General features: G+C 43.7%; 1 protein-coding gene across 3 annotated transcripts in view; it reads left to right on the plus strand.

Moving 5' to 3' along the window:
* SCN8A (sodium voltage-gated channel alpha subunit 8) overlaps window positions 1-27663 on the plus strand; it is a 111744-nt gene that overhangs the window by 14871 nt on the left and 69210 nt on the right. For all 3 annotated transcript variants that reach the window (XM_074935780.1, XM_074935781.1, XM_074935779.1), the window contains exons 2-3: window positions 9081-9410; window positions 25673-25790. In XM_074935780.1, coding sequence (XP_074791881.1) covers window positions 9135-9410; window positions 25673-25790 — 394 coding nt within the window. In that variant the 5' untranslated portion in view covers window positions 9081-9134. The remainder of the gene's footprint in view (window positions 1-9080; window positions 9411-25672; window positions 25791-27663) is intronic.

Consider the following 27663-nt stretch of genomic DNA (forward strand, 5'->3'; position numbering starts at 1 on the left):
CCTGGTTATAGTCCTAGCCTTCACAACCTCCTCAGGCAAGGAGTTCCACAGGTTGACTGTGCGCTGTGTAAAGAAGAACTTCCTTTTATTTGTTTTAAACCTGCTGCCATTAATATTCATTTGGTGGCCCCTAGTTCTTTCATCCCTGAGAAGTAAATAAACTGAGATCTACACAAGTTACTAAAAGAGAGATGGGACCTGGTGAGTAATATTCTGTCTTCCTTGTGCAAGCTTAAAAAATTATATGGCACATGACATAAAAGTAGGGGTTTGTCCAAAGTTCACCTTAGGCTCTTGGTCATGCAATGTGCTGTGTGCCAGCTGACCACATGGCCACCCCTCTCACCTCATAGGTAGCTTCATTACCTTGGTAGAGTATGTATATATTATTTACTGGAGATGGAAAAGACATTTTAGGTCCCACAGAGGTTGTCTCCCTGACAGAAGAGTACTGTCCCCTTCAGTTTACTCCTAGTATCTCGTCCAGTCTAATTTTAAAGGAGTAGGCCATAGGGTGTGTGTGTGCATACGCGTGTGTACACTGATACATAGATGCATGTGTCTGTATGAAGTTGTGAAATATATACAACTTCACTCAGGCGGACCCTACACAAACAACAGGGAGACACGTTGTGAATGACTGAATCTTGCAAATTAATAAATGAACAAATGCATTGAAACAAGGATACTGCCTCAAAATATGTTTTAATTTATTTTATTGACTTTAATAATTTATGATAATGCTTCACAAGGCAGCTGTAAGTGGACTGTAGGGAGCACTTGTGAAAATAATGAACTTTTGGTAACTGAAGACTTCACCTGCAGTGCTCTTCTTTCTTGTTAAATCTTCGAGGGGGGAGTGTGTGATTGATCAGACAAGGTGCAGGGCAATAGAGAAACAGGCCCAAGGGGTGGTGTTTTGTATGTTAAATGTGAAATCCTGGCTCCATTCAAGTCAATGGGAGTGAAGCCACGATTTAACCCCTGATGTTTGATTATTCTCAATAAGGAAAATTCAGACCATTCCCACTGATTCCACTGCACAGGCCACGTAGCCAAGGACACTTTGCTAGAATTTGCAAGATATTAAATTCTTCATCCTCCAGCAGTAGAAACATTGATGCTTTCCCCTTTTCTACTACAAATTCCAGCCTCTGTTCTGGTTAATTTCTTTAGGCCCCAGCCAGAGCTTGTTGCTTTTAAAATAAGGCTTCTGGCTGAGTGTTCTTATAGGTTTTGTCTAGGCTGGAGAAACTTACCAGGCTACGTGCAAATTGGAACGAGGTGTGCTTCAGCGGGACTAGATACATATTGGGTCTGAACTATTTTAGTGCCGGTCTGAGTGCAGATTAGTTGATTAGTTCAACTAGTCCTGCGGCTGTCTTCCAAGTGGCTATTCAAAGTCTCCCAGAATACACTGCTTCTGGGAGTTGTGCTGTGAAACTGTGGGATAGATACTTGTGGGCCATAGGAACTGCTGAACTGTATCAGACCAGTGGCCCATCTAGCCCAGTATCCTGTTTCTGACAATGGCCAACTTCAGAGGAAGGTGCAAGAAACCATGCAGTGGGCAGGTATGAGATAATCTGCCCCCATACCTAGGGAAGCTCCTTTTCTAACCCCCATTAATTAAAGGTGGCTTGTTGTTTGTATTATGGCAGCACTTAGGAGCCCCAGTCATGGATCAGGATCCCATTGTGCTAGGCCCTGTACAAATGCAGATCAAAAAGGTGGTTCCTGCCCCAAAGAGTGAAATCTGCCCTGAAGAAGTAGGGTTTACAGCCCTTCCAAAGCTCTTGATTTTGCTTTATTAATATGTCTGTTTTGTCTCTAAATGTGTTCATTATCTATATAAATGTTCAGTCCTTTTTTGAACTCTACTAAACTTGTGAGATGAGATTTTCAAACGCATTGAAGAGAGTTGGGGTACATCTACACAGGAGTTGGGAGGTGTAATTCCCACGCCAGGTAAACGTACACATGCTAGCTCAGCATCTGAGTGCAGTCCTGCCCAGCCCTCTGGGTACATATTTGGGCAGCTAGGCCTGGGCCACTGCCCGTGGTGCCGCGGCCACGCTATTTTTCTGTGCTAGCTCAAGCTAAACTAGTGTCTGTATGTCCGCCTGACCTGGTGATTCCACCTCCAGCTGCTGTGAAGACCTAATCACAAATCACCTTTCAATGGGGCTTGTGCTCCTAAATCACTTACTCACTCTTGACAATCTTGACTGGCCTCTCAAATAGTTCAGGCCCATAAAGAATAAAATTGTGTAGGTGAGAGCTAGCCTGGATGCAGGGCAGCCCACAGGGATCATTAACACCATTCAGGATGGCTTATGTGCTTAAATCCATGTAACCCAACTCACTCAACTATGAATAGTTCAGTTTTCTAGTGTAGACAAGGCCATTAGTTCTCTAAGTTAGATTTGTGGGGAGGGGTGGAGATGTCTTGGTTCATCCAGTCCAACTTCCTCCATGCAGGATTGTCCCCTGGTTAAGAACTATTTTGTCACATCTGCAGCATGTTCCCACTATCAATGGCCTGTTACCTCTCCCTGCACAATGGAGCCATAGTGGCTCTATGTACTTATATGTGGAGTGGGACATTCAAAAGGAAACTTTAGAATTGAAAAGTCCCCAAGCCACGCAAAAGTTGGGCCCTTAATCCAAGATTCTGGCTGCGCTCTGCTCCACTAGAAGAGACTAGCTGTAGGGCGAGTCTAGGAAGGAGGGTATCCAACCAAAGATGAATGCTGCCTGCCTTGCCTACAAGCCAAGGATTCAGGCCAGACACTTTGCAGGTGTATCTATTTCTACCTGAATTTGCCCCAAGAAGGTTGAGGGACCTAGGGGATGGTAGAGCCAATAGTTATCTGTCAACCTGAGTCTGATTATAGAGAGTAGAGATGTGTGCAATTGTGCACCTTATTTTTAAGTACAAATAGTGAATTTTTGCTTTAAAATGGCCATTTATCAGATTAGCTGGTTAATTCCAGCTACCATTGGTGTAATTGTGTACACAAATCAGGCATGCATCTCTATATATTATTTTATTTTAATTTTTTTTTTTTTTGGAAGAGGCCTGAGTTACCATGCTTTTTTAAAATCAGGCCTTGTATATTTATCTGCCACTCAAGTAGACCAGATCCTCTCTGCCGCTGTACAGTTTCATGGTAGTCAGTAATGAAGTGCATACAAATGTTACACTGTCGAGTACATTAGACAGGTTTCAGAGTAACAGCCGTGTTAGTCTGTATTCGTAAAAAGAAAAAAGAAAAGGACTACTTGTGGCACCTTAGAGACTAACCAGTTTATTTGAGCATGAGCTTTCGTGAGCTACAGCTCACTTCATCGGATGCATAGCATATCGTGGAAACTGCAGAAGACATTATATACACACAGAGACCATGAAACAAAACTTCCTCCCACCCCACTGTCCTGCTGCTAACAGCTTATCTAAAGTGATCATCAAGGAAGGCCATTTCCAGCACAAATCCAGGTTTTCTCACCCTTCCCCCCCCCCCCCACACAGACACACATACAAACTCACTTTCCTGCTGATAATAGCCCATCCCTCTTTGAAACCTCTCTTTATAATGCGCATGATAATCAAGGTGGGTCATTTCCAGCACTAATCCAGGTTTTCTCACCACCACCCCCCCACACACACCCCCCTCCAAAAACCACACACACAAACTCACTCTCCTGCTGGCAATAGCTCATCTTACAATGTGCACAGCAATAATCCAAGTTTAACCAGAACGTCTTGGGGAGGGGGGGGGGTGGGTTTGTAGGAAAAAAACAAGGGGAGATAGGCTACCTTGCATAATGACTTAGCCACTCCCAGTCTCTATTCAAGCCCAAATTAATAGTATCCAATTTGCAAATGAATTCCAATTCAGCAGTTTCTCGCTGGAGTCTGGATTTGAAGTTTTTTTGCTTTAAGATTGCGACCCTCATGTCTGTGATTGCGTGACCAGAGAGATTGAAGTGTTCTCCGACTGGTTTATGAATGTTATAATTCTTAACATCTGATTTGTGTCCATTTATTCTTTTACGTAGAGACTGTCCAGTTTGACCAATGTACATGGCAGAGGGGCATTGCTGGCACATGATGGCATATATCACATTGGTGGATGTGCAGGTGAACGAGCCTCTGATAGTGTGGCTGATGTTGTTAGGCCCTGTGATGGTGTCCCCTGAATAGATATGTGGGCACAGTTGGCAACGGGCTTTGTTGCAAGGATAGGTTCCTGGGTTAGTGGTTCTGTTGTGTGGTATGTGGTTGCTGGTGAGTATTCGCTTCAGGTTGGGGGGCTGTCTGTAGGCAAGGACTGGCCTGTCTCTCTCACAAATCTTGGGAGCGTTGGGTCATCCTTCAGGTTGTAGATCCTTAATAATGCGTTGGAGCGGTTTTAGTTGGGGGCTGAAGGTGACGGCTAGTGGCGTTCTGTTATTTTCTTTGTTAGGCCTGTCCTGTAGTAGGTGTATATATGTGTGTGTGTGTGTATGTATGTGTGTGTGTGTGTGTATGTATGTGTGTGTGTGTGTGTATGTATATATATATATAAATAAAGGAAGGCTTTGTGGTTAAAGTACTGAACTGAGGCTCAGGATATATGGATTCTGTTCCCCAAATATATAAAGGAAACAGACCCCTACTTTCTGTATAGATATAAAAGGGAAGAACATTTGCACAGAGCTGCTGGCCACACTGCTATTTGTACTGCACTTGAGCAGAGCTAGGGTGAGTCTGTTTATTCACACTGAGAAACACCCCCCAGCTGCTGTGTAGACATACCTACCCTCTGTGCCTTAGTTTCCCATATGTACAATTGGGATACTAGAACTGCCCTGCCTTACAGGGATGTTGTGGGGGTAAATTCATTAAAGATTGTGAGGTGCTAGGATACTGGAGCCATATAAGTATCTAAGGCCTGGTCTACACACATTATTATACCCATCTAAGTATTTGTTAGGAGTCGGGGTTTATACCAATGAAGTTAACTTGGTATAGCCCTTAGCATGGACACAATTTTATATGTGGGTCAGACCACTTAAACTATGTCTGTTGCTAAACCAATATAGCAGTACAAAAAGTGTGTGTAGCTGAGCCCAAAGTTAGAGATCACAGCCTAATTCTCTAGTGGGTTGAACCAGAACATTGAATCTTGTCTTAGATTGTAAGGGCTTTGGGAAAGGGACTCTCTCTCTGTGTGTGCAGGGCCTAGCCCATTGTGTTGTGGCTGTAGGCATTTCTAGAAGACAAATAATAATTGAATCTGAAGTTTGTGTCAATTTCTGAATCTGAACCAAAGTTTTCAAACTTGCCTCGCTCTAGTTTAAAGCACTTAGGTGAAGTCTGTTTCTCTGCTGTTACAGTAGCATGAGCTACTTAGTCCCCTAATGATTTCCATTGTAATATACTAATTACTTCAGCATCATTAAGAATTTGATTTCCAGTCTCTCAATTCCTCCAGGTTTCTAATGGATAGACCCAGTAGATCCTTCTTGTTCTATGTGGAAGTGAAAAGAAATTGAAGAATTTATTTGCATGCGCTACTTTTGTCTTGAGTGCAGCTTCAAAGATCTTGAAAATAGCCTTGCTGCGGGATGAACAAAACTCAGGCTTTGTGCAATTCATAACACTAGCAAAATGCTTATTGTGGAAATTGGTGTGATTCTATACACACCAAATAAATGAGCAAGAGTTTTTGTTGTTGTTTTAAAGATGGTGCTACATGTGTAGTCAGAAGAAAGATCCTGCACAGATACTGTAACCAATACATGGGCACAAATTCATGCTTGTTGCTATGCTGCTTAGCTACATTGAATTTCACAGCGATGACAAGGATAGAACTGATTAAGCCTGACCCTCGCCCTCTGCTCCAGAACATAGGCTCCTGCCATGTGAACTAAACAAGAATCTCCATTAGCTATTGGTTGTATAGATTATATGACACACATTCTATTTCTGAGTGCCTGCAGTCCAGGTAATTAGCAGGTAATTAGACACACAAACACCCCAGATAATATCCTTGTAGGTCCATGCACTAAAGCCTATTGCGCAAAAGAAAACAATTGCATTAAGTAAGGCAGCCAAGTTAGTTTTTGTTCCCATTACGTTTGCGAGGAGGGAGTCAAAAGCTGGTGTTGCTGAGTATGGTGGGAGGCAGGGTGAGTTTGGGATGGTAACAGTGGTTTTAAGAACATATGAAGGCTCATATCTGGCCTCTCAGTTTTCACTTTACTTGATTTTTCCAGCCTCAAGCATATTAGAAGCATGAGATTGGCTTGCCTTTGTGAGATTTTCAAAATTAATACATACGGGGTTCTTTATTTGCCTTCTGTTTTTTGAGCCTTCACATTTTACATTTGCAAGCTTTTTTCACGACCAGAGAGCTAGAAACTAACTTTTTTTAGATGAAAACTGAGGTTCTCATTTAACCACAGGACTTCAGAAGCTGGAGCTTTAAGGTGTACACCAAATAACACACGAGCTGGCAACTTCAGCCATACAAATACTATTATATGCTGAGGTAAAAAGCAGGAGCTGCCAGAGAATCAGATATTGTAATTTACTCAGGAAATTGTTACCTCCAGCTTTAACTACGTGGTAAAATCTCCATGATCAGTGAACCCATAATTGGTTGTACACATTCTAGGTTGGTTTGTTTCTGTAAGTGACAACACTATCAAAGTAGGAAACTGATACTCTTATTATTTAACTCAGCATTGCATGGCTGTGCAGAGTAGCGTGTATGAGAAGAGGGTGTGGGGTTAAGGATTTCCCCTCCCATCCTGGCCTAGCTACCTGCATCCAACTGCTGAGGGAGCACATGGACCGTGTGGCATATGCTCCTGGCAGGGAGGGGTGAGGACTACCTGGAGCCATGTCTCACCAGCCAGGATTATGCTCCACCCTGAAAAGGGCTTTATCTGAGTATACTATTTCCTTCCTTCTCCACCCCGCTGCATCTCCCACTCCTACGACACTCACTTTCCCTGGCAGAAACCCCTGAAGGGGCATTGTGAGAGTGGACCTTGCTCAGGGCTGGACACAAAATGCTCCAACCTGCCCTTTATGAATAAGTACGTTCCACCATCTTGATGACCTCATTGGATTTGAGGGAATCTTGCCAGGATGAAGTTATTCCAGGTACATCTTCAAAGCTGAGGACTGCGTAGGCTGTCTGTGACTGACTTCATGCTGGAATAGCTGAATCATAATGATTCGGCCCTAAAGCAATCATTGATTTCAAGGAACATGAAAGTCATTCTTTATTCAGAGGTCCCTGGCATTAAATATCTACTGTAAAAAAAACTGTGTGCGCGTGTCTCTGGGTAACAAGATCTCTGTCTTTTCCTGGGCAATCCGTTGTCTTTAAATGTACAAACCAATAGTGTGCATGACTTTCATATGTAAATCTGTGTCTGACATCCAGTGACAATTTTGTCTTTCCTCTTGAAACTCTATGCCCCTTCAATATTCAGGTTTCCTCCCTTAAGCACCAAGCAGTGTCTATGCTCTGTTGTAGTCCAGCCTGCAATGCTGCAGTGCAGTTGCATCAGTGCAAGGTTTCTAGAATTCCTCTGCCCTCCTCTTCCCAAGTGTGAAAAGCTGGAATCAGTGACATCCTCCCCTTAGCTCAGAATTGCAACACATTCTTATTGCTCAATCTCAAACAAAGGACTGGCAAAAGGTGTAAAACTTCAGGGGTTTTCTAGGAGTGCTGGATCCAGACAAAATGATTTTCTAGCTACCCCCTTTTATTTGTCTGCTTTTAAATTTGAGTTCACTTAATACCTTATAAACGCTCTCTTTGTGGGGACAGTGCAAAACCTACTGAATACAGGATTGTATCTCAAGGCAAATCCATCTGACAGACTTCACCAATGCCCTTGTGGTATATTTTTGTAGTTCTTTCACAAATTAAATTTAATAGTCATCCTAAACACTTAAAAAAAAAAAAAAAAAAAAACCAGTGGTGCTGATTTGTTTTTTTTCCACAACTCACTCAGCTTTGCACATGGCAACTTGATTAGATCCTGATCCTACAAGCTGCTATGAGCAGGTCTGCTGGGGCTCTGTGTGGGTGCAAAGGGTTTGCTCTCCACTGTAGCAGCTTGAGGGTTCGGGGGCCTTAGTCAGTTGTGCTTCTGTACTTAATCTCCTTTACTTTTCTTGTTCTCATGCACCGGCACAAAACTGCAATGTTTGGGCTGAAAATGGTGCAGTGGGGATGTTTTTGTCTAAACAGCTGCATGTTTTTTTAAAATTATGATTATATTTTGTAAAGTCCTTTTTTAAAAATGAAAAACTTAATTTGGGGGGCATAAATGACAATATTTGCCCCCAAAGCCCATTAATTGAGTGTGTAATTAAAGGGTTTATAAGATTTGATCTTGCACAGCAGAGGTGTGGAGGGGTTGGCACCTGCGTTAATGAGCATTGCTGAGTACTCCCTAGGGGCCTAATCCAATGCCCGCTGAAATCAATAGGGAAACTTTTCATTAATTTCAGTGGTATCAAATAGGGCCTGGGGGCCAGGCTTTCAAAAGAGCTGAGCACCCAACGTGCACCCAACAAGCTGAGCTTTTGAAAAGCTGGCCCCAATTTACTCCTGCTTAGACTCATGAGTGAAGATATAGAGGGGTGCACATAGCTAAGAACTTTGTTAGCATGATGAGAAACTCACTTAAACCCATCCATCTTTAGACCTGTCCAGTTTCCCACCATCATTTTCTGCCCCTGTGCACTTGTGAATGAGGGGTCTGACATGCAGCAGACTGAGACAGAGTGCCTGCCCTGATTTGCTCCTACTCGTGGCTTTCACTTGCATCGGAGTGCATCACCCTTGTACATCCTGCTGTGCAAGGGCTTTTAGGATCAAGGCCAAAATGAATCATCATTGGTTCCCCATGAAATGTACTTGTCCATCTCTAGTGCAGTGACTTACTATTTGTTTTGTAAAAAGAAAAGGTGCCACAAGTACTCCTTTTCTTTTTGCGAATACAGACTAACACGGCTGTTACTCTGAAACCTATTTGTTTTGTCTGTGCTGTTTTATCCCATGCAGAGTTGACCTGTCCTGGGTGCAACATAACTAAAGAAGCTGCTGCAGGATGAAAAGATGGCAGCGCAGCTGCTCGCACCACCAGGCCCTGATAGTTTTAAACCTTTCACCCCAGAATCTCTGGCTAACATTGAGAAGCGTATTGCAGAGGAAAAGAAGAAGAAGCGTCCAAAGCAAGACAGCAGCCATCGGGATGACGATGACGACAGCAAACCAAAACCTAACAGCGACCTGGAGGCAGGGAAAAATTTGCCTTTCATCTATGGGGACATCCCGAAAGGCCTGGTTGCTGTACCACTGGAGGACTTTGACCCTTATTATTTGACCCAGAAAGTGAGTCTGCAGGAGAGATGTTACTAAAATCACCTTTTTCTTAGGGAATTGCAGGTTTGGGTGATGGAAGCCACCTTGGTAATGTGGGTGAGGGGGAATGGAATCTTTGTGCCAGGCTTGTGGTTTTTTAAACATACTGTTTTGTCCTTGTGTTTAACCAATATTGCTTTTGTCCTTCATGAAGCTTCAGAACAGTTATCCATCTTATCAAAGAGAAGGTTAAGAGGTGACTTGATCACAGTCTGTAAGTACGTACATGGGAAGGTTTCTGACAGAGGACTCTTTAATCTAGCCGACAAAACAGAATGAGATTCAATGAAGCTAGATGAATTCAGGCTAGAAATAAAGTGCAACTTTTTAACAGTGAGGATAATTAACCATTGGAACAACTTATCTAGGGATCTGGTGGACTTTCCATCACTTTAAGTCTTTAAATCAAGATTAATGTCTTCTCTAAAAGATATGCTTTAGATCAGTTACATGACATAAACTTGATGCACGAATTACTAGATGAAACTCTGTGGCCTGTGTTATGCAGGAAGTCAGACTAGCTGGTCCTAATGGTTCTTTCTGCCCTTTAAAATCTATGTATATAATATCTGGTGAGTGGTCTGCTTCTCAGGTGGCTCTGAAAACTCACACTTGGGATGATGTTGGCACCTTACAGATTTCAAAGCAATGTGAGTTGTTATTGCAGTAAATCCAATGGCAGCTGCTACCCTAACGCAGGACAGTAGAATTCATGCAGAAAGCTGTGTTGTATCGATTAAAGAGGGGTCTGCAAATGGTGGCGGAAGAGACTTTTTCTCTTGGGGATAGGTTTAGTTATTTGTATGGGATACAGTCAACCTTTGATCTGAATGGAATGGTGGGGCAGAATTGTGACACCCCAGAAGAGGAGGAATTCTTTAGGTTGATTTAAAAAAAAAAAAAGTAGGAGTCATAGGGATGAAAGTAGGAATGGGAAAAATGAGGGTTATTAATCAGGAGGGGCTTCCTGATGGTGGACTCAGCTAGGAAATGGAATAGTCTCCAAAAGGAAGTGGTTGTAGTAACTGTACAGCAGTGCAGAAGTGCTGGTGCTGGGAGGGCTGCCACACCCCCCTGGCTTGATGTGGTTTCCATCATATGCAGGGTTTACAGTTCGGTTCAGTGGCTCTCAGCACCCCCACTACATAAATTATTCCAGCATCCCTGCAGCAGTGAACAATCCTGTTCAATGAAGGGGACATTGCCATTGGCTTGCATGGGGGACTAGATAACATAATACCAAGCATCTTTTCTATCTCTGATTTCTGTGACTGTCTTACATGGAGGTCAGAGTTTGGATAAACTGGGAAATCTACAGGAAAGATGCAGGTTGGGATTCTGGTTTCGCCTGGGAAGATGGAAATTTGACTGTTTATATCGCAACTGCTCGAGATAAATATTGGTCAGTGATTTTACACGAGTTTGAGGTGATCAGTTAACTGCCATGTAAAATCAATAACTTATTATGGGCTATTTAATACATATTTTATAGCTTTTGTCTTAGTGTCAGATCTTTCTTACCTGTCTCATGTGAGTGGTCCTGCGAGCATAAGCACACTACTCACATGTGTATGGTCAATTGGATTTGGCCCTTAAAAATTTGATACACCTCATAATTTGTCTTGCATCTACAACAGCAAGTTTAATGCTTGCTTCTGTGCCTCAGTTGCTAATAACAATACAAGCACTAGTGCAGAGCAGAATATGGTACTGGGAATATCTAGGTCCTCTCCGCACTAGTGCTTGCATCGGTGCTAGCACCAGTGTAGCTGCAGTGATGCTGAGAGCCAGGCACGAAGTTTGCAAGTGTTGATGCAGCCCTTACAAAAGCTTCCTGAGGGTTCTGCTCTGGCAGGTAAGTACAAATGTACATAATCGTTGGGAAATATTTCCAGCTGATTGGATTTTTATATTCCAGATACACAGTGCTATAACCTCATCCTGTTGTGTGGGGAGAATCCTTAAAATACATAATCCAGGTTTTCCTCCCAAGTGGTGGAGCTTCTGTCAAATAGTTTCAGTGTGGAAAGTTTTTGGAAATGTGGAAGCATGCATCTTAGGGGCTCCGTTCATTATTCCCTGGGCCTAGTGCAGTCATTTGATCTGGGCAAAGTGGGTAAAAATGCTACTAAAAACCTGAACATTTTGTACCAATTTTTCACTGGAGTGAATGACTGCACAAGGCGCAGGCCAACAGAGAATTCATTCTAGGTCTTCAAGTGAGATAGAGGTTGGAAAGGGATGCATTGGAATTGTGGAGTAGTGAGTGAAAGTGTGATGTGGACTTCCACCCTTCAGAGCTTTGGGAAAAACCTTGCAAGCTGTCCCAGTACTTCCCCAGAGGAAGGAATCGCAGATGAGCACCACAAAGAAAACATGTTTTAATAATCTTTTAAGGTGGGAAATGTTAATTTTTTTATCTGAAAAGGCAGCTTTGAAATAACATTTTGTCTGGAAATAAATCTGGAGATGCTCTGTCATATCCCCAAAAAGAAGCTGGGATTTCTGTGCATAGCCACATACAGAGTTTCTGCAAACTCAGCATACATGCCATGCAGAGAATGTGAACTCTTTTTGCAACGGGAACAGCTGCAGATGTTGGAGGGGAAGGTTCTAGATATCAATGACAAGCTTTTACAGCCCAGCTGACCTCATGCTTATTGCTCTGTACAAAGAACCTTTCTCTCTTCCCATAAATACTAGAGCAGCCTATTTATTGGCTCTTTTCGTTTGCATCCACTTCAGCATGTATAAGATTTAGACGTGTATCATTTCTTCATATAGCCAAAGACTCTAGAGCTTCCCACAGAAAAAGTTTTTTTAAGTCCATTTAAAAGAAAAGCCCTCTCAATCATCAGAAATTGCAGATCTGTTTGAATAGTGGGAAGTTTGCCCAGATTACATTCCCCCCACTCTCCAGCATTTGCCAAACAGTTTTAGAACATGGATTTTTTCTTTTAATGCTAGGTACACAGCATACATAGGCACCACAGCGGATGGTTGCTTTTCCCTTGTGTTAGGAACAGCTGTAGCTAGTGGTAATCTTGATTACTGTCAGCATTCAACTGAGAATCTTAACTTCTCATTATCCAGTTGGCTAATAGTTATAGGCGAGGCACTGGGAGTCAGAACTCCTAGGTTCTGTTTCTAGATCTGTGAGTAGCATTCCTTGGCCAAATCACTTCACCTTTCTGTGCCCCAGTTTTTCCATTGTAAAATGGGGATGATGATTCTTACTAGAACTGGGTGAATTATTTACTCATAAGCACAATTTATTGGACCAGTTAGTCCCTTTTTCCCATTCATGCAAAAAACAGTGAAGATTTTATCTGAACAAATTGCAGTTTCTGGGACTCTCCATGAACTGAGAACTTTGAGTTGTGTGTGATTGGTCATTGGAGGAATATGAAGTTTCCATTTTCTGACTAGATGTTTTATACTTTTGTTCATGTGTGCATACAGGGATTCAGGCAGGTAACATCATATTTCCAAACAGTCAAAGGGATGAACACAAACTAATTTTAAGAGAAAACAAGTTTAAAAAGGGCAGTAATATGATCAATCTGAATGGTGAATCAGAATTTGCAAATGCGTTTTCCCATTGCTTGGCCAACTTTATCACTCCCACCCACAGGGATGGGAGTGAGAAGTAATTACTCTTTTTATGAAGAGTGTGAAGATCCTTGGAAGAGAGATGCTATAATAATGCACATGGTTATCTCTACCATGAGAGGAAGCACCAGGTCATTAAGTTGCATTGTCCCTGGTGCCCTTTCTTCTCCATCCTCCACAGGATTTTAGTCACAAGAGGGGAAATATTCCTTACCTAAAACTGTCTTGAAAATACCCTTTCCCATCCATGCTCTTGAGACCCCAGACACGGCCTGTGTATCAAATGATGTCAACAGCTGAAATGAATGAGGAGAAACTGAAAGCTTCCCCACATGACAGTATGTATCATGTATGCAGTGTCATTGTAGTCATGTTGGTCCCAGGATATTAGAGAGACAAGGTGGATATTACCTTTAGCAGAATGTGGGCAACATGGAACACACCCAGAAGCACTGCAGGAAGGAGGCAGAGAATCAAAGAAGGGAGACAGAAAGATTGTAAAAGAAAAAATGGTCTACCTGCTATGGATAGGCCCACTTTGTGTCTTCTGAGCTTCTCTGGGTGGCCCTACCTAATATATAGCTTGGGCTTCCCTTTAAGCTAGAAAAATGCCACCCTGGGGAGGGTGTGTGGGAAAACATGGCTTAAAATTATATGAGGGGTGAGATTTTGTGAACTCACAGTTGCTTTTCAAGGTCCCAGTTCAGCAAGGGACTTCAGTAAGTGAGTTATAGGCACCAACTCCATGGGTGCTTCAGGGCTGGAGCACCCACAGAAAAAAAATTATTGGGTGCTTAGCACCCACTGGCAGCCAGTCTACCCCCCTGCCTCCCAGCGCCACCCACCAGTGGCCCCGCCAATCAACTCCTCACCCTCCCTCCCAGAGCCTCCTGCCTCCCATGATCAGCTTCTGCGAGAAGAGATGAGGTGGGGGTGGAGCGGGGACAGAAAGAGGCGGGGTGGGGGTGGAGGCTTGGGAAAATGGGTTGGGTGGGGGCGGGGCCTGAGGCAGAGTGGCGGGTTGAACACCCCTGGGGCCCGGAGGAAGACAGCCTGTGAACCGAGTAGTCCCACTGAAGTCAGTGGGTGAAGTCCTGGCCCTTTTCAAGTCGATATGTCTACTCAGAGGGTTAATGTTAAGCATGTGCTGAAGTACCTTGCTGAAATGGGGCCTAAGTTGCAAAACCTCAGAGTCTGAGTTGAGCCCAGGTCTAAGACCTCTCAGTGAATAATGGGATAATGGAAGTGAGTTCAGATTCTGGAAAACGTATCCTGTTAACAGGGAATAAGTCTGTGGGTCTTTTTTTTTTTTTTTTTTTTTTAATTTTTTGCCCCTCTCATATGCCCCTTCTCCAATGCAAAATTTGGAGGCATTTAGCTGTCACTTGAATTAATGGTTGGTTGTGTTTTATTTATGCAATCTTTGCCCATCAAGTTTGGCTGGAGAGTTCTTATCAGATGATGGCTCTTTTGGAGGCCATGTTGTCCACTGTATTCGCACGTCCCATGGGTGGTTTTTTATAATTGAGCGTGATGATCGTGGCTTGGCTCTAAGGGTCTGTGGACCCTGTAGGCCACTGGCTGGGAATAAAGAAAAGAAATACAGACCCTGGTAATGTCCTTTCTATTTATAAATACTTTGGTACTATCAGGATGGGGGGACCATATATGAACCTATGTAGATTGATATCAGCAGGAGTTATGGGTGCTCAGCAACTGTGAAGCCCGGCCCATGAGAGTCGGGTGGCAAAACCTAATATATTGGCTAAGGTCACCTGTGACTTGCGGGTGTGCACCTGAGGATCTCACTAATGTGCATGGGCCACTAAAGTGATTTGCATCTGCATCAAGTCACATGCCCTGTTGGAATGAAGCCGTCCTGCCCAAAATGTCACCATGAGTGAGTGTATGAAACTGGGAGGTAGTGAAGGGATATGTGAGATGAGTCAGGGAGGCCTGTCCACTTGCAGCATGTGCTTCAAGGACCCTCCTCCTATGATCTCCATGCTGGTGATGGCAGAAAAGACTCGAGGTGCTACTGCTGGGCTCTCCATGCCTTGTGGGGGATGCAGTGAAACATTCAGATGGGGAGAGGTATGAAGCATAAGGTTTGAGCTGGTCTCTTGAGTTTCCAAAGAAACATCCCTTCCCAGGGCTGTTGTGTTTAATGTGTTTCCCCAGGGTCTCTCTGTCTGACTCACTTTAATTTGGGAAGCAGAATCCAGGTGCTGGACCAGTCGTCACTGTCTTCTCATAATCACAGCAGAGGGAGGGAGACTGGTGCCCAGTTAACCTAGGCTGATCGCTTCTTCCCAGCTTGCTTTGGGAACGGGGCTAATGGGAGACGAGGTCATATCTGCAATGTTTGCCTTTTATATAGCTGTTCATGAGACATTATTGTTCATATAACAATTATATTCCTACTATTGCAGTAGCACCTAGAAGCTCCCAGCTGAGATCAGAGCTTCCTAGTGCTGGGCACAGTACACACACATGATAAGAGACAGTGCCACCTTGTTAATGTCAACAGACAAGACGGCAGGTGGGACAAAGGACGGGTTGTCATCCATGTTCTACAGATGTGGGAATTGAGTTCCAGACAGATGAAGTACCTTATGCAGGGTTACACAAGGCGTCTGTGGCAGAACCAGGAATTGAACCCAGGTCTCCTGGGCTGCTGTTACTCAATGTTGCTTTTATTTTGTTAAAATCTCTCTAGAGAAGCATTTCTTTGAAAGGCAAAATAATTTTAAACATTTCACGAGATCCTCCCCCTCTCCTCAGCTCCGCCCCCGCCCCAAAAATCCCCAACCCTGTGCTCTAAATAAGGTTAGAAGAAGCACAAAATGTGGCAGAAGATTTGTCCTTAACCCTTACTGAGGAACAAAGGGACAAATGCTGTGCCTGGAAAATGAGCTGTCTGATGTATACAGGAACCACATCATTCAGAGCCAAAAAAGGCTTAAAAACAACTTTTGTAGAAATGTAGGGCTGGAAGGGACTTCAAGAGGCAGGACCAAGTAAACCTAGACCATCCCTGACAGTTGTTTGTCTAGCCTGTTCTTAAAAACCTCCAGTGATAGGGATTCCACAGCCTCCCTTGGAAGCCTAATCTAGTGCTTAACTATCCTTAGAGTTAGAAAGTTTTTCTTAATATCTAACCTAAATCTCCCAGGGTGATGATGTCATGTGCAGATTTTATAAGTGTATTCTCCACTCCATTATCCAGGTTGTTAATGAAAATGTTGAATAGTACCAGACTTAGGACAGACCCTTGCTGAATCTCCCTAGATGCATCCTCCCAAGCTGATAGTGAGCCATTGATAACGACTGCCTGAGTATGGTCTTTCAACCAGTTATGCACTCATCTCATAGTAACTTCATCTGGACCATATTCCCCTCATTTGCTTATGAGAATGCCATGTGGGACTGTGTCAAAAGCCTCAAAAGACTCTTGCATTTTCTTTTCACTTACTGTATCATTCCCCAGCCTGTGGGGTGTCAAAATTCCTCTTAGTGCACATTTCTAGATAGACTTTTTTGAATACAGATGTGGTAGAAATACATACACAGGCATTGCCACTAGAAGGGCAGCCCTTATCACTCACTCTTGGTAAAACTTGACATTAATGTCAACCGCTCTATTTTTACCTGTGGGAATGCAGTTCCATGCGTTCTCCAAACTCTTCATTAAACCTTTCTTCCTCCCCTAAATCCTATCCGCCTGCGCTTGTCCTGCTTTTGCAGTCCATCCTAGGAGTGCTTAGTTTAAAATCTGCATAAGCCTAAAGTAATTTAAACCTGCATGTAACTGGAATTATTTTTTACCATCTTATTAATCTTATCTGTGCACTGTAATATAACACCTATCATGGGCTGTACTGCAAATCACTAAAGTTATTTTAAAACAATTAATGTTTTCTAATGAAACCTGTTCCTATGATACCATTCCTTTTACATCAGAAATGTCCAGTTTTCCCCCATATAATATAATTTCCATCCCTAACATTAAATAATTAAAATGGGTGGTTCCTTTTAAACCTCAAAAAATGAACAGCTGAGATTTTTGGGCAGTCAATTTTTCTATAAGGTACCTCTGTGCAAAATGCCTTTCTCCAGATGACTCTTGTCTCTGAGCTTCACCTCTGCAGATCTTGAGGCAATGAGCATTATGGCTTAAAAGGTCCTAAAGATGTTTTTGGAACTGAACCAGAAACCACTTTAAGTACATGCAGCCATTTTGAAATTGATAAGTTCTAATAAGTCAGCACTATTAAAAAAAAAAATTCAGACTAGTTTTTAAATTACCAAACACTTTGGCTTTTCTTTCCTTCACCCTACTCACTGCACCATCTGGAGACTTACCTAAGAGTTCACCAGGCACCCTGTTAGAGCTAGTAAATTACAGTAGGGCACCTGGAATCATAAATGTAGACTCCCCAGTGACCAGGGTTTATTATTATTGATTTATTTATTATTAATTATTTGTGTCATTGGTGTCCCTGGAGGTCCCATTGTGCTGGACACTGTGCAGGCACACAATAAAGCAGAGTCCCTGGCTCAGAGAGTTTCCAATCTGAATAGATAAATGGAAGGGAAAAAGAGGGGATGTGATTTCTCCAAGGTTACAGAGAAGGTCATTGCCCAGGTGGGAATAGAACCAAGATCTCTAAACTCCCAGTCCAGGGCCCTGCCAGTAGTCATCATGGCCTCCCTTGCCAATACTGCATTTGATATCTATTGGTTTGGTCCTTTGTGTCATTTTCTCCACCCCCTGCATCAAGCTGGAAAGGTTATATTAAAGGAGGTATGGGAAAATTCTTTTAAAAAACTAGAAACTCAAAAATTTGAGGTTTTTCGGTTTTGAAAATGGTCCCATTTTGTGTGTTAAAATAGGGTTTGTTTGTTTGTTTATGATCAAAAATAGAAATTGCCTGTGCTGGGATGTCTGCCCCTCATAAGGCCTGTCTAGGTTCAAAGGGCCAATTAACTCTGTGATATTCGGCACCTGGAGCAGTGTCAGGGCTGATGAAGCCGGCTGGGGGAGGCACAAAGAAAAGCAGGTGGTGGTAAGGGGTGGTGGTAGTGAGAAGCCTTGCAGTTATTCTCTGGGTTTAGAGAGGGAAAGGAGAAAACCCAGCACCTGGAGCCTGGCCTTGAGGGAAAGGCGTACCCACAGAAGGATAAAGAAGGAGCCTTGTAGAGGCAAAGTAGGAAGCAGCCCAGGGATGTAGCAGCAAGGGTTGAGACACAGCAGATCTTGGCTACTGGTTGTAGGGTCCCTGGGCTGGAACCTAGAGCAGGGGGCAGGCCTGGGTTCCCCTACCAGCAACTGGGCAAGTAGTACAGACTGGGCAGTGGAGCAGAAGATTTCTGGGACAGTCATCCAATGGGATTTCGATACCCTGGAAGGGGACAACTATAGTGACATGGCTGGAGGGCCAAGACACGAAGAGGGAGCACCCTGAGTCCGGAAAGAGAGAGAGACAAACAACAGGACAAGTGACTGAAGGAGGGGGTGCCAGAGCAGTGGTGAGCTAATTCTCAGGTGAGCCACAAAGAGGTGTGCCAGCAGTGAGTAGTGAACCCCATGATACTTGCCCCCCCCCCCCACCTTTGTGGCTTTTTTCCATTTTTCAATCCAGGTTTTGTAGTTGAGGGATTCACAAAAGAAATACAAGAGTAAAAACTAAACTAAGAAACTCACTTGCCTCCTACTAAAAATAACCACCCCAGGTTAGCAGACACAAATCAACCCTTGCTGGATCAATCCTGTTGAAAAGAAAATGTACATTTACACCCAAATTACTCCATTGTGTTGGGACGTTATTGATTGGAGGGGGGTGGGGGAATCGAGTTACATGGTTACTGAGTTACATGGTTACCCAGCAAGAGTTAGAGGAGCATGTGTGTGGTAGGGAGGGCAAGTAGGAAGACCAGAACCTGCTACAGTTATTAACAAAAAGAGATTTCCCTAAGCTCAAGTAGTGAAGGCCTTTATTTTGGAACTCAAGTGACTGTTGCCACATGATGGGCCCTTCCCACTGTTGGAAAGTGGGAGACCTGGAATGGGCAATAGAGTCTGTGCGTGAGTGTACGGAAGAGGAAGCTTAAAAACCTGCTTCGCTGGGATCCTTGGTATACCCCGGCCGAGTGATGGTAACGTCATCTGCCTTATCCGCGAGAATCTCGTGGGAGTACAAGCTGGCACTTGCTGTTTCTTTAGGATGGAGAACAAAGCAAGTATGGAGTGTGTATGGTTTGATTCAGAGCTTTCAGGTCCTCCAAAATGGAAGTCGCAAAGGGAGTTTAGGTAAAGTGCTGAGTTGATTCCAAATTAGTCCTGCTGGGTTCCAAAGCCCGTAGGAGCAAGAGCCCTGGCTGAAACAGTGTGGCTTGCCGGATAAGGTATAGGTGGGGAGTGGAGAAAGCTGAGGCCTGGATTCTCATGCAGTGTACCTTGTACAGTCATTTCCATCAATATAAAGTGATTCTAATTAGGTAGCATTTTACACTGCTGTAAATGACTGCCCAAGATGCAAGCCAGTGTTGAAGCAGGCCTCTTTTTTTATATTAATGCAAATTATAATTTTTTTTTATTTTGGGATCACAGTCCATAAATCAGCATGCACTGCTATGGCACCATATAAATAACAGTTTGGGTTCTGGCCCTGCATTCTAAGGTTGCCATGTCTGAAATAAAAAAAACTCGGACATCCAGGAGAATGATCCTGAGGCCCTAAAACTGGACAGCTGGTGGTTTGTGCTGAGTACCCTTTCTATCCTGACCAATCTGTTACCTCAAAAAAGGGACCATCCTTGGAAAAACCTGGACAGATGGCAACCCTACTGCCTTTTTGTGCTTGGGTGAGTCATAGTGTCTTTGTGGCTCAGTTTCCCCATCTGTAAAAGGGGAGGTAATAAAATTTACCCACATCTTTAAAGTACTTTTGAGAGCCACACACAAAAACCACAATGTATCTATTATCCAGTCTCTCCAGGTGCTTACATGGCCCTCATCAACCATCATATCTGAGCACTTTCCACTGCTTAAAAGGTATCAGTGTGGCAAGGGTTAAATGTTACGTTAGAAGCCCTGTGCTGATGAGAACCCAGTATTACACTTGATTGTGTATTGAAATCCACTGGCTCTTGTTGAAGAGGTTAGAATAGGGGGTGTAGAATATGAAGGGCCTTGATGGAAGAATGAGAAGTCCATCAGATTGCAGCTGAATGGGCTGGGCCTTTGCAAATGAGGCATATCTGGCAATGGATAGAATTATTGTCAATGGTATGCAGCCTGTAGATTGTAATGCCTTCCCTATTGCCTCTCTGCTGGCTGTGAACTTTGTGACAGATCTCCCACACAGGGGCCTGCGCTCGTGACAGTAAGAAAAGACAAGAGAATGGTTTAAAACCCTGTAAAGTTGGCTGTAGTGTGGCAGGCAAGTTCTCAGCGTCGGGATGGGGCTGAATCTCCCAGCTTAAGCCCTCCCTCCCCCTGCGTCTTAGAAATGGGGAAAAAAAATGGCCTTTCAAAACTCTCTCATTTGCCAGGACAAGCCATTTATTAATACTTGATGCTGTGATTTGTCAAGAGTCATCCACGGTACTTTTAAAGTGCCTTTTGCTGGGAGATGCATGTTCATTAGCTGTTGTGCTAACAGATGCTTTCCCCTGGGGACTAAACCACAATCCAGTTTTGATTTCCCCTCTTAACTAGTTTACTGCTCTATGGTCTAATTTAGCCAAAGGAGCTAAAATATTTTATTGCACTAGTGAAATGGCGAATTATTGCTGGGAAACAACATCCGTCTTGGCAGAGGGCCCTTATGGATTCTGTTGTGTTGGGCTCCGTGAGGCCAAAGGGTAGGTTAAATACTGAAGAGGGAGTGTTTAGGGGGTTTTAGGCAGTTTATAGGCCTTGTGCTGGCCCTCTGTAGGGGGTGAGTTTCATTCTAATGCATGGGTTCTGCTGCATTGGGTCTGTAATGTACCATAAGAAACCTTTCCTGATGCCTGTAAGAAGATACGGTGCATGAGAGTTTAAACTCTTCAGTGCATACTGGCTGTTCCCTTCCTTTCACTTGAGTGGGAGGGGCCAGTGGGTTTTGCTATTGAAGGACTGTGTTCTAGACTCACCTCTCCAGTTGTACACACGTGAGTCTCACAGTGATGGTTTGTATGTGGTCTGCAGCCCATAGATACATTTTACATTCTTTGTGTTGGATTGTCCGCTTTTCAGGCAATGGGTTATCCTAGATTGTGCCCCGTTAGAATGCTGTGTACATTTGAATCATGACTGACAATAAACACTCTTAAGGGAGAGCCCAGAACAAAACCACCGTGTACCTGAACATCTGAATTCTGCAGCTTGGGCTCTTTGCCAGTAGTTAGAAATGTTCATCTGTTTAACATGGCTCCAAGAGCACTTGACAAGGGACAATAGCTGTACTTTTCTGGGTGCATTGCAAGGTAGTCTGAGGCCAAGGAGCAGGGGCCATGTGGCTCATCTTGGAGAGAAATATACTTAATCCAAGAATCCTGGGGGGATTGCTGAAGAATCCTAACTTTACTTTTAGTAGGTTTAAATGAAACAAACGAACTGTCCCTTCTTGTGACAGAGACAGTGTAAACTGGTGCATTGTTACTTTACTGAGCTGGAAGAACAATCTGGTAAGTGATACACACTGGGGGAACGTAGATCCATATTTGGCAGAGGCTGAGCTTGAGTTAAATTGTACAACCCTGTTTTATGTGGTCCCCACATGTTGCTTGATTAACAATCTCCTGGAAACATTTCCCTCTTCTTTCTTCTCCTGGATTGTACTGTGCTTCCTTCTAGGCTGTAATTTCTAGCTTGTATTTGGCTTGCGCTGTTGAGTACAACTCACTGTTGGTACAGTGAACAGCACAGCCTATTAACCAATAATGAAACCCAAATAAATTATGATCCACTTGGTTTTTTTCTCCCCTCCCTCCACTTCCACTTATCTACCAAGGCAATAACATCTTAAAAGAATATTAGCAAGGATGTGGCGTGTGATCCTCTGCTTGCCGAGTCCCTATGGACTGTTCCTCACTTAATTATACATTTCTGAATGTATTGTAATCTTGTTCCCAATCAGTGCTTCCAATATCTCTCCCCCACAACTGGGGTCAGACTAGCAGCTTCTCTTTTGAAGTTGGCAAGATCCTCCCTTTCTTCGTTGTTAATTATTGGAGCTTTCTAGTTTTCTGTGTAAACCTGACCCTTATGGCTTTCCTCTGTCCTGCTTCCTGCAGGATTTGAGTATACAATTCCCCTAGGCCTGGAGTCTTGTCAACTGTGAATAGTCTCAACTGCTGCCTCACCTGCTCCAGGTCCATGGGGAAGAACCTCTCCAACATCTTGGCAGCTCACACCTGTCACTGCCCACACAGATTCCCAGTGTTGGTGTGAACAAGTCTGTTTAGACGGGAGAGTTTTTCTTGTATTTGCGGGGAGGGTCTTTGTGCTAGTGTATGAGAGTAAAAGCGTTCACATATTATGGGCCTTACCCAACTCCTATTGAAGCCAATGATAATCTTGCTTGTTGACTCTAATGGGAGCTAATCCTAGCGCTCTAAGGTCTGGTCCACATACAGAAATTGGACTGGTTTAACTCTCTTATTTTGGTGGTTGCCACATGCGTGCACACACTCCTTCACTGATGGCTCTCTGGACTTTGAACTCAAGGCAGTTCATAACTGCAGCACCTGTGAATCATCTAGAGTTAAACTAGTAATCCAGTGCAAGTAATCCTTCCACTGCTGTTTTACAGTGCACCAGTCGCTGCAGAATTGACCTGTCTGCTCACCTTTCTGAGCTTCACCTCTTCAGGCTCTGGCTGGGGGTGCAGGCTCTGGGGTGGGGCTGGGGATGAGAGTTTGGGGTGTTAGGAGAGTGCTCTGGGCTGGGACAGAGGGGTTCGGAGGGCGGGAGGGGGATCAGGGCTGGGGCAGGGGGTTGGGGTGCAGAAAAGGGTGCAGGCTCTGGGATGGGGCTGGGGATGAGGGGTTTGGGGTGCAGGAGCATCTGAGCGTGGCAAGCCCCTGACCATGCTCCACAGCGGGAGCTCGAGGGCCAGCTTAAAATGGCTTGCGGGCCGTAGTTTTCCCACCCCTGATCTAGGCCCAGATCTACAGCAATAGCCAATGAGTACTCAGCACATCTGTGGAGGGCAAAAGCAGGCACTGCACTGCTGTGTGGAGACTCAGCATGCATCCTGTTGAGTCCACTGGCTTTTCTGTAATTGGGCTCGTTAACGGGCCCTCTGCGGGATGGGGCTGTTGCATTCAGTGTGTCCCATATGAATGTGACATTGCATATACCTTTGTAAAGCAACCTTGTCTAGATATGAAGCCGGTAAACAGCAGGCATGAAGGCTTCCTGCAGGTTGTACAGCTCAAACAGTTCAGCTTTTTATTTTTTATTTTTTTTTATCGTGGTGATGGTGGGGAATTGTGTGGCTTTTGTGCTGCAGTGAGAGCTCTGGTGATGGAAATCCTCCATGCACAGAAGAGCCCTAGCATGGGCAGCGGCTAGGGTGACCAGACAGCAAGCGTGAAAAATTGTGACTGGGTGAGGGGTAATGGGCGCCTAGATAAGACAAAGCCCCACATATCGGGACTGTCCCTATAAAATCGGGACATCTGGTCACCCTAGCAGTGGCACTAAAAGGTTCTCTCTACTGCATGGCCAGCGTGCGGGAACTTAGGCCCAACAGAACCACCACCTTCTCATAGCCCTGTCTATCCTTCGCTTCTCTGCTGAGGTGTCAACAAGAGGGCCAGTTGTGGTTTATCTGTTTATCATAACTCATTACCACAAGTGACCCCTCCCTCTTGTGTTTATTTAATCGGAAATTCCCCCTTTTATATATACTGCTCCTTCTGTAAGCCTTTTAGCGGTGGAGTTGGTTCCTTCCTCGCTGTTTGTGCAAGAGAGACTTTCTTGAGTGGCCAATAGCTAATTGTGAATTGAGTAAAACAAGGATCCCTGAGTCATAGAATCATAGAATATCAGGGTTGGAAGGGACCCCAGAAGGTCATCTAGTCCAACCCCCTGCTCGAAGCAGGACCAATTCCCAGTTAAATCAGTCCTGAGACATTCTTGCTTGATGCTGGCTGTAATCGCACTGCTGCCTTTTAACTCATCACTCTTGCTCTGGCCCCTGTTGTGATGGAAGGGACAAGCAATGTTGCTCCTGAATGGTCTCACCCACATACACTAGACTGATGGACAGTGCATCTTCAGTAGTTGTCATGAGGGATTTTTTCCCTTTACAGGGGAGGGGCATGCTTTATATACTTGGATGGGCCTGGATTGTAATTTTTTATAGCTTCTGCAGTTGTCAGGTCAACTGCTGGGCTTTGTTCCTTACCCTTCAAGGGAGCAGAGCTCGGGGAATAAGGTTTTCACAACTCCAGGTGGGACAAGAGGGGCCATGTGTGAGGGGGAGGAGAGAGGTCAGTCTGACAAGGGAGGCCCCACACATGGGGGGAGAGGGGAGTGTCTGTCTGATGAGGTAGGCCACCATGCACTCTCTGGTGGGGGGATGGGGAGGAGGGATGGATCGGTTTGACTAAGGAGGCTGTGCAGGGTCGGTCTGATGAGGGAGGCTACACAGGCTCTGGTAGGTTGATGAAATGGGTGATTTATATTTTGGGAGGTGAGGTCTGAGTTGGATTAGACTAGAGTTGGAGACTAGATTTACTTATCTAGTGTATTACACAGCTTGTATAAGTGCAAGGAGAGAAGCCCTGCCTGGCCCTTCCCAATACATTTTTACAAATATCTAACCGGGGAGGAGGAGGTAATGGCAGTACATGGTCATGGCTCGGGTGTGTGCAGCATTATGCAGTGCGCTCAGCGCTCTCGGGGAGCAGCTTGCATGTCTGGGCTGGACACCTGGCTCTGCTCAGTTCTGCCAGGGCTGAGCTTCAGGATATATTTTTTTCTGCTTATGTCACTTTTCCCTCCTCCTTTGCAGATGATGAAGTGTGCTCTTGCACAAAACGATGCAGGGTGGCAATGTAATTAGCAGAATTGGGAGGGAGTCATAGATCTATGAAACCCTGTGTCTGCCATATTTGAGATGAAGGATAGTCTTAGGTTAAGGTGCTGAACTAGGTCTTGCGGTCTGGGTTCAGCTGCTGGCTCTGCCACTGACTTCCTGTATGACCTTGGGCAAGTCACTTAGCATCTCTGGGCCTTGGTTCCCCGTTCTTAAGAAGGGGGATAGTAATACTCCCTTTTTCCCACTCTGTCTGTCTTGGCTGTTTAGAGTGTAAACTCTTGGGGCCAGTGACTCTCTCTTCTGTTTATATAGTGCTTAGCACAAGGGGCTCTGATCTTTGTTTGGCCTCTAAATGATACCGTAATACCAATAATAAGGATACTCTGGCATGCACATTCTACCATGGGGGAGTGGGGGGACTTCTTAAACACTGTTCTTCTTAAAAACACCAGGAAATGTAATTCTTGTGTGACTTTTACATTCTTGCCTTGAAAGTTGTTCCATTTTTTCCTGTACATATGTTTCATATTTTGATTTTTCATGCATTAACTCTCTCTTTCTCTTTCTCTTTCTCTGCAGACCTTTGTAGTACTAAACAGAGGGAAAACACTCTTCCGATTTAGTGCCACACCTGCCTTGTACATTTTAACTCCTTTTAATCTTCTTAGGAGAATAGCTATTAAGATTTTGATACATTCATATCCTTTTTTATTAATAATTGACTTCTGTGCTGCTGCTGTTTACTGCTTGAAAAAAATCAATGACTTCTCCTACTACTTACTACTCAAAACTTATTCATGTAGGACACGATCCAACGCTCAGCGAGGTCAGTGAAGGGGATCCCAATGGATTGGGCTCCAAGTGTATACAGTAGTAATTATTTTGTTTATGAATAAGTAATTATAGTTCCTATAGGCATGGCACATCCAGTAACATTTAATTTACAAAGATCCATGCTACACTGTGTATATGCACATCCATTCTTCCAGTACCCAAGGACCAGTAAATATGGGAAAAGAAATAGTCTACAGCTATGCTTTACAAGAGGAGTAAAGGTTTATCTAGCTGGTGAAACCATTAAATAAATTATGAGCCGGAGGTGCAGCCAACTGTGCTTTACTTATAATTATGTTCCTATTCGTCTTTAAGTCTATTGGTCTCTCTCAAACCTCCCTCTATGGGCAGGTTTATTCCATAATGATCCACTTTCTCTGAGGCATCCGATGCTTGTGTTGTAAGAGAGAAGATACTGGATGAGATGGCTCTATCTAGTCTGGCAATTCCTAGTTTTCTACTCTGTAAAATAGACCTTGTGGAGTCCCAGGTCTTTGGTATCTCAAAAGCTTCCATATCAAATTGGCTTGGCTTACAAATAAAATGTGTGTTTTCTAGCTGCTAGTGCTGGAAACTTGATCTGGGAGTTGAACTGGGCTCTTTCCAGGTTATGTCTTGTTGCTGGTAAACGTAGCTCTCACAGATGGACTAAGGTGCAATTGCGGGGTATGCATCTGACCATTTTGAAGCAAAGATTTTGCAGGTAGAACTGAAGCCTGATCCTAAGGTAATTGAAGCTGATGAAAACAGTTCCCAATGGCTGTGGATCAGGTTCTTGGTTAGCAATTCTGTTGATGCCTGAGCCAAAATAACAGGTTTCAGAGTAACAGCCGTGTTAGTCTGTATTCGCAAAAAGAAAAGGAGTACTTGTGGCACCTTAGAGACTAACCAATTTATTTGAGCATAAGCTTTCGTGAGCTACAGCTTATGCTCAAATAAATTGGTTAGTCTCTAAGGTGCCACAAGTACTCCTTTTCTCTTTGAGCCAAAATAGAATCCATCTCTGTCTGCTGCAGCTGTGTTGCTCCTGAATCACTCTTAACAGTAAAGAGTAATACATGCTTATTTTTGTCTTCAGACCCTGCATATATGACCCTGAATACGAAAAAGGATCAGACTATTAGTAAGAAGGTGTCTGTTTACTTACACATTTACTTTTGATGGTAACTGCATTTTAAAAATATACAAAATTAATTTATGTATTAATATAAAAGTATATTCACATTAAAATCCTGTGACCTTATAAATAATTAAAACATATTTACTTAAGAAATTCTCAAATTTAAGTTTGTGTCTAAAATATTCTAATCTGTGTGTGTATCTCCATCCATCCGTCCGCCCATCCATCCATCCATCTATAGGACTGGCAGTTTGGAAGCATATAGAGAGAAAAGTTATGTTTCGGTTTGATGAAGCTGTAATCATAATTGTAGCGATAAGCTGTGCTTCATCTTTCTTTCAGTTCCCTTGAATATAACACATGCATCCAGCACCAGGTAACCCTTCACTTTTAAGAAGAAATTATGTATGAAGGAATCTTTAGAAAATACAAGATTGACATATTGATGTTGCAAATGGAATTCTTGTGGTTATTTTTAGATTCTGTCCAGTAGGCTGTAAATCCTAGAAGGGTCCTGGTAAAATTGTTACATGGTAGGATTCTCAAAAATGCATCAGCATTTGAAATCAAGGCATAACTCTGTCCCCTTTGGAGACACTGGGAGTTTTACTGTTGC

Source organism: Natator depressus, chromosome 20, assembly GCF_965152275.1.
Source record: "Natator depressus isolate rNatDep1 chromosome 20, rNatDep2.hap1, whole genome shotgun sequence".
Lineage (NCBI taxonomy): Eukaryota > Metazoa > Chordata > Testudines > Cheloniidae > Natator > Natator depressus.